Here is a 13,886-nt window from a genome sequence, read left to right on the forward strand (position 1 = left end):
TGCACCCGTATACTATCAAATACTATCCTCTGTTCACCCAACTTGATTTACTACATTGTTTCCTTGCACTATCAGTAGCTGATAATCCGCCCAAATAAGTCAAAAATCTGAGAACTGTCACTACAATTAAAGGAGTGGAAATACTTTGTAAACAGACACGATATATAACATCAAAAATTACCTTTCATCTATCTTAGGTTAAGATGTTATGTGTTAACGAATTGCTGAGTTGTATTTGACTTAAAGGTGAATTATTTTCCAAGAACTGGAGGTATAACACAACGAATTGCTAGTAGATACTTGAAATAGTGAGTGCAAGACAAAGACATTTTACTCACTTCACTTAAACAATGTTTTCATTTAGGAAAATATTCTGACCGAATTCCATTAGAATAGGAAGAAATTAAAGCTTCGAAATGATTTGGTGTTCGCACTTATTTGACTCAATAGCTCTGTCATGTTGTCACATTGTATTTTGGCACGAAAGTTAAATCGCCCAGGCGTTATAGGTGAACTATATCAGAAGGTAAGTGTCGTGCGATGGTGAATTGTGGCGGCTTTGGGATTTTCGATAATAGATAATAAAATCAATTGTTGGTTGTACAAAAACGGAAAAGCAAAGAAAGAAGTTACTTTTTGTTAGCCATCAACAATTTGTAGATATTTTGATTATTACGAATACTTCGGAACGTTTGCCTAGAACAGTTACTGGGATGACATCGTTAATTTTGTTATTCATAATATCAAGTACGCTATTCTGGTCTAAATTTGCATAAGAATACATATCAACAATTGATTACACATCTATTTTTAGCTGTGAGCAACTGATTAGTCATTTTGATAACATTTTGATAACATTTTTCATCCTTTCATGGTGGCATTCAGAACAACATTTGGGTGTCAAACTACCCTGTTAAGGCTGGTCAAAGACTGGAAAAAGCTCTTGATGAGAACAAATATGTAGGCGCAGTTCTAATGGACCTCTCAAAAGCATTCGACTGCCTGCCCCATGATCTCATCTCATCCAGCATGTAAACTTATGCAGAGCTATATTGTACCTTAAAACAGAAAGCAACGTGTCAAATTTAGTCAAATTACCAATGAGTGGGACTCCACCCTGAAAGGCGTACCAGAAGGATCAATGTAAGGGCCTTTAGTTTTCAACATCTTCCTAGACGATATCTTCTACTTTATCAATAATGCCACTCTTGAAGAGGAAAGTAACATTTTGAAAGTGGTTTATTTCCAATCAAATGCAGGCTAACCCTGAAAAATTTCAGTTGGCTCAAGGTCTGTTAAAGAAATAAAACAATTTAACATACTTAATACCACCATTGTTTGTGAAGATGAAGTGAAACTTTTAGGTGTTGAGGTAGAAAGTGTATTAAATTTTGATGCCCAGATTTCTAAAATGTGCAAAAAAAGCAGCTAAGCAATTGAATATTCTTCAAAGACTAAGCAAAGAATAGACAACCAAAACTTAGCTTATTATCTTTAAATCTTTTATCAGATCCAATTTCAACTACTGTCCTGTCGTTTGCCATTTTTGTAGCAAGACCAACACAGAAAAATCGGAAAAGATTCAATACAGAGCTTTAAAAATTGTTATGTGGTTACACCTCAACTTACGAAAATATTCTCCATATAGTTCAATTACATTAGAGCAGGGTATGGTAAGATACATTGCTATTGAAACTTACAAATGTATGTATGGTATCTCACCAGAATATATTCAAAACCTTGTAACATTCAAGAAAAAGTAGGGGATTTCTTAATCATCTTTACTTTCAACTCCGTTGATATCAAAATATATACATGAGAAAAAAAGAGTAAAAAGCCAATGTTTGTTAACTTGTTTTTCTGAGAAAACAATAGTGTCTTCAGAAAATAAAATGTCTATTTCAATTAATGCAACCACTCAATCTATTTTTATCACCAGAAATAGTTAAGAAAGGTGAAATAAATTTGTTTTAATCAATTGATCTTTTTTTTGTCACTCATTGAAAAAGTGGTTTCCAAAAAGTTCATTATCATAAGTATACACATTACAATTATTTGATCCTAGTAAAACGTTTATATGGATTTTCAGAGAATAACAGTTTGAATTTTATTCTAGTTGTTGCTTCAACTGCTGGCAGGTATCCAGATTCGAGGCCAATTGACAAAGGAGAATACTCTTACAAGCTTTTTCACTGCTAATGTGGAGTGTTTTGATCTGTTGCTATTTGATCTGGTTACTTTATGACCGAACATAACATATAATCAACTTGATCTAGGTCTTATAAAGATACATTTTGCACAAGTTCCATTGTGATTATGATAACTCTTACAAGGGTAAACATGATTTCCAGGTATGTTTTCCCCTTCATTACTAATGAAAACTAGGCTTATGCAAATTGTATAAACAAGCTTCTGCGAGCATAACTGCACGTTTGATCTAGTTACACTTCATTTATTTTTCATCAATATCTGTTCACAAGTTATATGAATGTGAAAGTAATGCCTTCGTATGAACATAAAAGCTTTTTTCAATACACGTAATCATAGTTTAATAAAACCTTCGCCATGTGATAAAGAAAAACAACAATACTACAACCCTATGAGCTACACACTTATAACAATTGATTCAATCATTTATTTGCATGCCATAAACGAAATATCAATCAAAGCATTGTTTCAAATTAGATCTGATGCAATCATACAGTTGGTACACTAACTCTGCCCCTTCTGTCCATTTGTTTTTGTCATGGCGCGTAAATGTTCGTAAATTTTCACAAATCTGCATCACACTTTTCCAGAATCTGTAAGGACAGAGAAGGTAGAAACAAATATTCAAATAGGTTAAACAATAAAAAAATGGACAAATAAAGAATAACATGCTTATATATCCCGGAAATTAAATACAAGTTTGATTGCTCATTTGAACTAAATTTGTGATATTAAGTTGGTAAAAAGTACCAACTGAAAACAATCTTGATAAAATTCTATCTACTTTTACTTCTTATCGGTGTTCTGTATTTTATGTAAACATCTTGAAAGGCTTTTAAGTTTTGGCCAATGATTTACATTTTGCACAACCTTTTTTAGAAACATCGAAAGGCATAACCTGACAAATATCAAAATGGGAGAAATGGACCATCTTACATGTATGGTTTGTCACTTGTTACATATGCACAAAGTTTTCATGTGAAGATCGATGTTTTTAGTTATGGCCAAGATACAAAATAAAAGCTTTGAACACTATTTTTCATGTACCAGTTTCAGCCAAACAACAGGAACACTCAAAAATGATAAAATCGAAAGTTATGGGCCTTGCTATATATGTGCTGCTGCATTGTGTCATTGGTAATGTGTGTACCAAGTTTCGTAAGAAAATTCTGACCTTTTGTGGCAAGTTGTAAAGTGTTTTTGTGCAACTGTTTTATTAGAAAATCTATGGGTTTCACTTTGAATATCTCAAATAGGTTTGGAAATATAGCCAAGGCTAGACAAATGTGCGCAACAATGTGACTTGTTTCTGAATAAGGGTGACTGAATGAGTTTTACAAACCCTGAATCACAATTAAGACAAGAGTGCTTTTTTGGCTTATGAACATCACAAATCATGTCAATTTAAATTCATTCACACTTGATACAATATTAATGCGAAAAACTACAGAAACAAGCTCAGAAGCAAAAAGTTTACATAAACATAAACCCGGTTTAATGGCACTATATAGCTTGTTTTCAAAATTAATAAAGGTAGTAACCACCATCCCTTTCATGATAACAGTTTTAGAGCACTTTCATTTATCTCATTTTGAACAAAAGTATAAGGTCAGATACATTAAGGTCATGAACTTATAATAGTAAATCCTGATGGATACTGATGACACAAATATTTCGATAAAATTATGCAGTTCCTTACTTGATTAATTTGCTGTTAGATTGAGGTCCTTCTCTCGTCTTTATTCCATCAAGGTGATACAGTTGCCAACAACACAGATATACACATGTACATGGCCCCAACAGCAATGATGGAATAAAATGCATTTAAACCTATGATAGTTTTTCATTTATGTATACGGTATATTTCTTTGTTATGGTATGGTAATAATTAATGAAACAATTTTCATTTTCTTAAAATCCTTGCTTAGATTTTCCTTATATTGCAGAAACTTTTCCAGAACTTAAAACAGTGCGCACATTTAGATGATTGGCTCGCTTTGTCAGTAGTGCTCAGTGCCACTGTTCCAGCAATCATTGGTTCAAACCGTAATTAAGAGAACTTTTCCTCACTGGTCTACCTTTTTAACCTGAATACTAATTTGAGAAGTAATACTTCATACATTATTATTATTATTATTATTATTATTATTATTATTATTATTATTGAAATATTTATTCTTAGGTACCTTGCTAAGAACTTCTTGAAGTTATCTCTCTGCCGTGACCTGAGCTGTTTCAGCGTCAATTGTTGTTGCCTGTTGGTGGCAAACTGTTGTATCTGAGCAATGACTTGCAAACACTCATCCACTATATGGTCAAGCAGTGTTAACACCTCGTTTTCAATATCATAATTGGAACGCTGCGGAGGAAACAAAATATATTATATTTATACGCATCATAAATCTGCACAAATTATGCTTGTCCGTATTCCACTATGCTGACCTTACATCACAACAAGTATCTTTGCACTGAAACATTAAAACGTAATGTAACATGTCTTCTAAACAATATACCAGGTAGCGATACAAAATAAAGGGGTTATTGGTACTGCCTTTTGATTTGGGAGTTTGACTTTTGTTGATTTTTGTAAGTTTTGATCACACTTGGCCTTGTAAAACTATAGCTCACATATATATAAATTCAGTACCAATACTCCTTTTTGTAGCATCTATAAGCACCCTATTTCAGAAATGCTTCACTATGTATAGGATTATTGTTAGTTTGAATGAAAGCGCGTAATATATCTCAACGATGTGAACACCAAAATTTATATTTCACAAGTGGCATATTGATTTTACACTGAAAACAAACAGTTGTCTTTGTTTTATGTACGGATATAAAAAACCGTTAACTGTAGTTTTTCAGAAAACACACCATATTGTATGTGAATGTAAATTCATTTTGGAAATTACATCATTTAATTTACTTCCAAGCCCTGTGCAAGCTGAAGTTTGTTTTGAAAGTGAGAGAGGGATAAACTTTCAAGACAGAGGAAAATGTTAATTTACTTATTGAAACAGTAAAATATCAAATTTATTTCAGTGTCAATCTCTATAAATCACCGGAAAGCATATAATAAAATATGTATATATGAATACTGCGTTTTGATCTGGGCGATTGCATTCGACTCGAGTGGATTTTTTTCAAAATCTTCAAACATCGACTTGAATCAAATATGATATTCTGGATCAAAATAAACCTAGTAAACCTTTTCTCATAAAAGTTATTGGCTTAAATCAAGACACACTATTTGGGAAAAAATATTTCATTTTAAGGTAGCAGACCCCTAATGAAAACCTCAACTTAAAAGTCTTCAATTTTAGTGTTTTAGTCTTAGTTGAAAAGCACGGCCCGTATTCAATAACCATCATAGATTGATTCATAAGGACCATTGTTTTCGACATTTATTAATCTCTTTTGGTAAATTAAAACAATTGTATTAAATATGGTTAATCATATTTGGGAGTAAGAGTGCATCTTTAAAATTAAGATTAGAAACTAAGTAGTGTTTTGATTGGCCTGTATATTAAGCTGACAATGGGCTGAATGGAATCACTGAGGCATGTATACGGATAAGAATAAGATCAATATTGAATACTGGCTCAGGATTACAAATCTTTTGAGGTTTTTAATGTACAGGTTCATATCCACTCAGAAGCACAAATATTTGTTTTTCATTAGCTTACACTTTTTACAGAAGTTAATATGTATTTCCAATAAAAAAGTAATTAAAAATATTTGTACACATAAATATTAGCTTCTTTGAAGATTTCATTACTTACAGGCCCGGCTAAAAATAACAGGGATTTTAAAATTAAGACGGTAAAACATTTTGATTTTTATAGCATAGTGTTCCCAAAAGGTTAAAGTTAATTATTAGTAAAGAACAGGTCATAATATTGCTAGAACTTGTTGATTTTTCTTTAAAACGTCGATATTACGGTAAAATTTAATACCATCTGAAAATTTGAGGGTAGGGTAAGTAAAGTTAAATTCCATTTGTGATTTGACGTTATTTTCCTTTCAATTTTGTTTTTGATTCCAGGAAATGATACACATTAAGACACTATCAAGCTGATCATAGTGTAAGATGATGCACGTTAGGCTCACTACCTTAATGGTGCACGTTTTTGTTTTAAGGCGCCATTTGAACATCGAGCAATGATATTAATTATAAAGTGACGTCAGCAGAGTGGATATGGCCGAATTTCATGCATAATGTATTGCCTGTGGACTAGTGATTGGCATGAAATATTTTATGTATATTTCATATTGAACATATCCCATTTCAGAACATGTGGACACAACTTCTTAAATAAGCCATAAGATATTTATCGGATGTGACTTTTTAAATACATATTATTACACATACATATATAATTTACCTTTGAGTTTCTGTACAGGGTATGGATCTTTTCTTGCAAAATTTCATCAACTGTTGATTTCAAGTTATGGAGGTCACAGTACTGAAAGCTGAAAAAAGTTTTATCAGAGTGTTTTTTCATCTATTAATCGATTCCAACAATAAACTATAAACCATCCTAAAACTTCATGGGCCAGTACTGGAAGAAGTGAAAAAGCTTTGAATTTAAAACATGGAAGTTCCTTACCACTTTAAGCCCACATATGCCCAATGTCGGTCTAAAACAACAACGATATCCCTGAGTTTTGCTTCAAGGGTATATAATTCATCTGTAGACTGAAAAAGGATCGTCTGGCTTTCTGAAAAATTGCTATTGAATTATTATATGATAAAGATGAACGAAAGGACAGACGCACGCACACAAATGGACGCCTTGACAGTGCTATTTAAATATTCACTCCGTCAGGGGCATAGGAACATAATTATGTTTCTTTTAAATATGTGTTGTTATCTTTGCGTAAAACACTTCTGTCTGCAAATGCTAAATGCAACTACCTTGGCAACATTTCAATTGCAGTCGAAATAACATAACATAATTGTTTCTTGGCAGATTTTATCAGAATAAATACCAGCCTTTGATAAAGCAAAGACAAGATTAAGGAACAAATCAACAACAAGATCTCAGCATAGTTAAGTTATCAGTCAGCTAGTAAACCTCTTAGCATACTTACCTGTCAGATATTAGACTTTAGCATAATTAAGGTACCAGTCAGCTTCTAAATCTCTAAGAATAATTCAGTTAGCTGCCAGCTACTAGACCTCAGCATACGAAGGAAACCAGTTGGCTACAAAACCTCAGCATAATTAAGAACAGTCAGATAAAACTTTCAGCATAATAAAGTAACCTGTTAGTTACAATACCTCAGTATAAAAAAGTAACCAGCCAGCTACCTTCCACAGGCAGGTAACATATCACAGTATTTAATCTGAGTTCCTGTTCTAATATATTTATAGCATAATAAATATACAAACCTTTCACTGAGGTCAGGCTGCAGTAAGATCGTGGAATCTGTCTCAGATTATTTCTTAAAGAAGGTAGATATCTAAAAAGTGATTACATTACAGTGATATTAGAAGTTTAATTTATAACCTGTGGTAAAAAAATAATACTTGAAGTAATTAAAACAGTTTCATTTTTATATTTTTATCTTTTTTTTATCTATTTTTATTTCCTTATTATAGCAGCATACACAGAATATTCATAAATGGCTTCAATTTATACACACTGCTTCTATGTTAAAATAACAATTTATGCATGCCTTTCTCCAATATATAAAGAAAAACAAACAAATATACTTCCTTCTTTAACAGGCTTATTCTGTGAAACTGGACCCTGTATGACTTAATATCCCCATGAAGTGCTGTTACAGCTTTGTTCTGAAACATAACATTATGTTATACATACACAATTCTCACATGCACTACCTAATGAACCCTTAATTGTAAAAATCATGCTGTGTGATATTAACATGCAGGATTTACAATAGGACTTGACATGTATTATTTGTCATGTAATAATAATAGTTTGAGATTTAATTTGCATCACTTCCCGTAAAAATACTTATACTCTTTATAAAAAGTTCAAGAAACTAAATTTCCTGTCAGGGTTGCTTACCAATAGGTAATTTTTTACATTTAAAGGGCCTTAACTCTTAGAGTGCCTCTAGAAATTTGACTGGTTATCCAACTCAGTCGAGACATTAAAACACTAAGCAATGCTGCCCCGTTTCATATCATTCGTTTAGAACTGAAGAAGAACAGTTTAAGTAAGAGAGTTGGATGATGCCCCAGATGATGTTGACGTCGTACTCACTACATGTCTGTATGTAATGAAGTGGACACGAAAACAATATAGAGGAAAAAATCAAAACATACTAAGTCCACTTAATACCGGATCATTACTCATATGCAAATGTTTCCCATCCTTCACAAACATGGCTGACAAAACCACACAGATGTTGCCAGGTTACGTTTGAGTTGCCATGGAAACTTTTCCCAGCATGGCTCACCGTGACTAAACCTGTCCCTAACCCTCGGGCCAGCCGGGTAGGTCAGGTGGTCAAGAAGTATCTCCTGTTCGGAGAAAAGAAGAAAAACTAATTACATGCACATCATGTAAGGGAGAGTTTTTTTTATGATTTATTACGGTCTTGAACTCAAAACAAAAATATTGTTTAGAGTGAACGTTGATTTATGTCAATTTGTTCGATATCATTCTTTTTCAATATGATTTTCTCGAATTAATAATTAGTTTATTAAAGAAAATTAAATCTTATAAAATATACCAAATTATCATCGATACCAGACTAGTGTGTAGTGTTGGCAATCTCAGTGAGTGACCCAGGTTGGATTTTATTTTCTTCAAAAAATAGCAAAAACATATCGGCAGCTCTGAGTCATGAACAATACAAAAACCTCAGTAGCAATAGAGATTTTGAAGTAAATAAAACTATTTAATTAATATTACTATAGCAATATGGAAGTTCTACTATCCTTATTCCCACAGTTCGTTTGGAATAAAAAATAACATGTTAATAAATTCTAGAAATTCCAGTCAAAACTAAGCATAAAGCCCAGTACTGATAGCTTTATTTTACCGAAATACAAAAGGAATAAGGCTCAATTTGTGATGTTAATATATGTCTGGGGGATGAGCCGCCAACCTCAGCCCCATATCTCTAACCAAGTGTTCGTTACACCGAAATCAAGTGTTTCTTACCAATATATATTCTCCTATAACCATCCTTGGTTGGTTTTCTGAACAATCCAATCAAGTGTTTCCTACCAATATGTCTTCTCCTATAACCATCCTGAGTTGGTTTTTAGAGCAATGCAATCAAATTTCTTACCAATATGTCTTCTCTTATAACCATCCTGAGTTGGTTTTCTAAACAATGCAATCAAATTTCTTTCCAATATATCTTCTTCTATAACCACCCTAAGTTGGTTTTCTGAGCAATGCAATAAAGTGTTCCTTACCAATATATCTTCTCATATAACCATCCTGAGTTGGTTTTCTAAGCAATGCAAGGAAGTGTTCCTTAGTTTTCTGAGCAATGTAATCAAGTGTTTCTTATCAATATATCTTCTCCGATGATTTTTCTGAGTCCGTTTTTTGCACAATACAATCAAGTGTTTCTTACAATTATGTCTTTTTCTATAGCCATCCTGAGTTGGTTTTCAAGGCAATGCAATCAAGTGTTCCTTACCAATATATATTCTCCTATAACTTTCCTGAGACGGTTTTCTGAACACTACAATAAGTATTTCTTACCAATATATCTTCACCTATAACCATCCTGAGTATGTTTTCTGAGCAATGCAATCAAGTATTTCTTACCAACATATCTTCACCTATAACCATCCTGAGTTTGTTTTCTGAGCAATGCAATCAAGTGTTCCTTACAAATATATCTTCACCTATGACCATCCTAAGTTGGTTTTCTGAGCAATGCAATAAAGTGTTCCTTACCAACATATCTTCTCATATAACCATCCTGAGTTGGTTTTCTAAGCAATGCAAGGAAGTGTTCCTTAGTTTTCTGAGCAATGTAATCAAGTGTTTCTTATCAATATATCTTCTCCGATGATTTTTCTGAGTCCGTTTTTTGCACAATACAATCAAGTGTTTCTTACAATTATGTCTTTTTCTATAGCCATCCTGAGTTGGTTTTCAAGGCAATGCAATCAAGTGTTCCTTACCAATATATATTCTCCTATAACTTTCCTGAGACGGTTTTCTGAACACTACAATAAGTATTTCTTACCAATATATCTTCACCTATAACCATCCTGAGTATGTTTTCTGAGCAATGCAATCAAGTATTTCTTACCAACATATCTTCACCTATAACCATCCTGAGTTTGTTTTCTGAGCAATGCAATCAAGTGTTCCTTACAAATATATCTTCACCTATGACCATCCTTAGTTGGTTTTCTGAGCAATGCAATAAAGTGTTCCTTACCAACATATCTTCTCATATAACCATCCTGAGTTGGTTTTCTAAGCAATGCAAGGAAGTGTTCCTTAGTTTTCTGAGCAATGTAATCAAGTGTTTCTTATCAATATATCTTCTCCGATGATTTTTCTGAGTCCGTTTTTTTGCACAATACAATCAAGTGTTTCTTACAATTATGTCTTTTTCTATAGCCATCCTGAGTTGGTTTTCAAGGCAATGCAATCAAGTGTTCCTTACCAATATATATTCTCCTATAACTTTCCTGAGACGGTTTTCTGAACACTACAATAAGTATTTCTTACCAATATATCTTCACCTATAACCATCCTGAGTATGTTTTCTGAGCAATGCAATCAAGTATTTCTTACCAACATATCTTCACCTATAACCATCCTGAGTTTGTTTTCTGAGCAATGCAATCAAGTGTTCCTTACAAATATATCTTCACCTATGACCATCCTGAGTTGATTTTCTGAGCAATGCAATCAAGTGTTCCTTGCAAATATATCTTCACCTATGACCATCCTGGGTTGGTTTTCTGAGCAATGCAATCAAGTTTTCCTTACAAATATATCTTCACCTATAACCATCCTGGGTTAGTTTTCTGAGCAATGAAATCAAGTGTTCCTTACAAATATATCTTCACCTATAACCATCCTGAGTTTGTTTTCTGAGCAATGAAATCAAGTGTTCCTTACCAATATATTTTCTCCTATAACTTTCCTGAGTCGGTTTACTGAACACTACAATCAAGTGTTTCTTACCAATATATCTTCACCCATAACCATCCTGTGTCGGTTTTCTGTCCCATTAAGGAGGAAAGTATCTAACATCTAGGCATCAAAAAAAGAAACATACACAATATCCAGTATTGTTTGTTCAGACATATACAGATTATCATGTTATTCTCACATAGAGCCATCTTTTATAAACTTTGTTAAGGCCATCGTTTTTTACGTTCATATATTAACTGGTTTTGAAATTGTAAGAACTGATGTGTTTTAACAATACTTTTTTCAGCTGTACTTGTATATATTTAAATATATGAGTACATCTTAAACTATTTCACCATTTATAGATATATTTATCGTGTTGCTAAATTTTCAAGATTTTCTAAACAATCCCAATGTATTGTTTTACACTTGTCAGAATCACACAGTGCCTCAGTGGGCGCACATGTATATCTTTAAAATAACAAAAATACGGATGTTTTATGTTCGTAGTACGATTTAGAGGAACTACTTAATTTTAAGTATGGCCGTTTGCACATGTAGGAGTTACTGCCTCCTTTCAATTGCAGTATACAAACTACAAGTACACGGTATCAGTTACAATACAAGTTGTTTTTTTTTCTAAATATATGATTCATCATTAACCCTTTAAAGGTTTTAAACAACAATGCCTTTGTAAGGTTAACAAAGTCTTTAATAATCGACCCATTGTTTAGTACATCTCATCCAATACTTTTATTGATAAATAATACTCAGAACGAAAATTAAGTTTACTTATCAGTCTTACATCCCCGAGAGCTCTCTCAAGAACAGCTGAGGAGACCAGCAGGGCAGTGACTTCATCCTAAGGGTTATGAGTAAACATTTCGCGCCATATTTCCGCCAGTACCTGGCATGGCATTGTTTGATACAGATTTTGTTTCAATAGGAAAAAAAATACATTTTAGAAATATCTAGTTTTAGATAAGTATAGATTGTTCCGGGTTTTTTTTTCTTACTTATTCAGCTTTTAAATAATACAAATCATTAACAATTCTTTATTACCTGGTTCCAGTTTAAAATCTTTAAATTTTCTCCCTTAAAAATAACTTATTATATGGACTGAACAGTATTGGGATGCATTTTGAATTTAAAGTACTAGTGATTTGCTTCAATAACGATCTAAGTAGACTTTCATCGTAAATAGAAGTGATCTTTGTGTTACAGTTTCCTTAATTTTCATCATATTCAACATTGAACAGCCCGTAGTATGTCATTTGTATATATTAATATCATGTATACCACAAGCACTATGTGTGTAATAGTATAGGCTTTTATATGCCATTTTTGACAAAAGAGATTGAACATGAACAGAATTGAAATAAGTTTAGGAAATCATGAATAATAACATACTGTTACCTTTTGTGACATTTATACAAGTTTAAAAAAAAATTAAAAAAAGGTACGACTTCATGTAAGATCCTTGAATGAAACTGGCCCAAAGGCATTTGATACTTGCTTAATACTACAGTGCTCAGGGATCTTACCTGTTGCTTTCCAGTCCAGGAAACATATGGAAGGTAAGTATCAAGGAAGTTCTGTGGTCCAATATCTTCCACATGATTTTCTACCGATGTAAGTATAGGAGCTAAACTGGTCACGCAGGCAGGAAAGTACAAACTTGGCTCATCCTCTGCGTTACCTGTACGTGATTATAATGTACAATTCAGTGTTTAAGTTCGACACACAATGTAATATTGCAAACGTTTACAACGTATAACGTTTCATTGATTAAGTATACAAGTAATCTTTCTTAAAGAACTTTAAGGTGAAAAATCAATGAAACGTTACAACAGTCATTTGTTAAAAAATGTGTATAGATCGGTCTTTTATTAACCGATAACTTTTAACCCCTCAAATAATGTTAATGCGGAGAATATAACCTAAAGAAAACTTATCAAAGCCTTATACAATACTCTGCTGGAGTTTATGGAGTTCACTCATTTTCTTTTGCCAATTCAAACTTATTTTATTTCAAGTCTGATTTCCAATAGTGTTATTAATTATTAATCTCACTTGATATAAGTACTCCATCTTCATTGCCTGCATGAAAGTATTAGAGGATATGATTTTATATCTTATATTGTAAATAACTAATACATATACTCACAGACCTATAAACCATGGTTGATAAATAAAAAAGTTTAACAACTGAAATATCTTGAGCCCGTTTAAATGATACAAAATTGTTTAATAAACAATTATAAAGTAATCAACACCACACTGTAGTCTAAAAGAATAGACATGTTATACGGGATTGTTCTAATCCCTAACGTCGTGAAGGATTTGCCATATCAAAAATCGTATTTTTTTTGTCAAAGTACTATTATTTGGACTAGATTACACAGTGTCTACAGAGCATTCTTCAGTGAAATCTTAGAAGAATCCCGTATTGAACGTCAACCATTTTAGACTAATGTATAAACTGTTTAGTAATACGCAGCTACAAGTAACTAACTACATTTTAAGTGTTTAAGAAACATCATTATTAAAAGGCAAAACATTTCAATAAGTTATATGTTCAAA

At 32.6% G+C, this 13,886-nt stretch overlaps 1 protein-coding gene across 3 annotated transcripts in view; it reads right to left on the reverse strand.

Moving 5' to 3' along the window:
* Positions 1 to 2,460: 2,460 nt before the first annotated feature.
* The window catches only part of LOC128209229 (endoplasmic reticulum membrane-associated RNA degradation protein-like), a 32,388-nt gene continuing 20,962 nt past the window's right edge, over positions 2,461 to 13,886 (reverse strand). The window contains exons 21-31 of one of the 3 annotated variants that reach the window (XM_052913170.1): positions 12,848 to 13,002; positions 12,109 to 12,165; positions 11,355 to 11,423; positions 8,641 to 8,704; positions 7,928 to 8,008; positions 7,604 to 7,674; positions 6,819 to 6,930; positions 6,594 to 6,681; positions 4,395 to 4,567; positions 3,908 to 3,945; positions 2,461 to 2,801 (exon numbers count right to left, since the gene is read on the reverse strand). In XM_052913170.1, coding sequence (XP_052769130.1) covers positions 7,974 to 8,008; positions 8,641 to 8,704; positions 11,355 to 11,423; positions 12,109 to 12,165; positions 12,848 to 13,002 — 380 coding nt within the window. In that variant the 3' untranslated portion in view covers positions 2,461 to 2,801; positions 3,908 to 3,945; positions 4,395 to 4,567; ... (2 more) ...; positions 7,604 to 7,674; positions 7,928 to 7,973. Of the gene's footprint in view, positions 2,802 to 3,907; positions 3,946 to 4,394; positions 4,568 to 6,593; positions 6,682 to 6,818; positions 6,931 to 7,603; positions 8,009 to 8,640; positions 8,705 to 11,354; positions 11,424 to 12,028; positions 12,211 to 12,847; positions 13,003 to 13,886 lie in introns of those variants that run through there. The other 2 variants (XM_052913171.1, XM_052913172.1) reach the window with 2 other exon arrangements.

The sequence above is a fragment of the Mya arenaria genome, chromosome 11, assembly GCF_026914265.1.
Source record: "Mya arenaria isolate MELC-2E11 chromosome 11, ASM2691426v1".
In the NCBI taxonomy this organism is placed as follows: Eukaryota; Metazoa; Mollusca; class Bivalvia; order Myida; family Myidae; genus Mya; species Mya arenaria.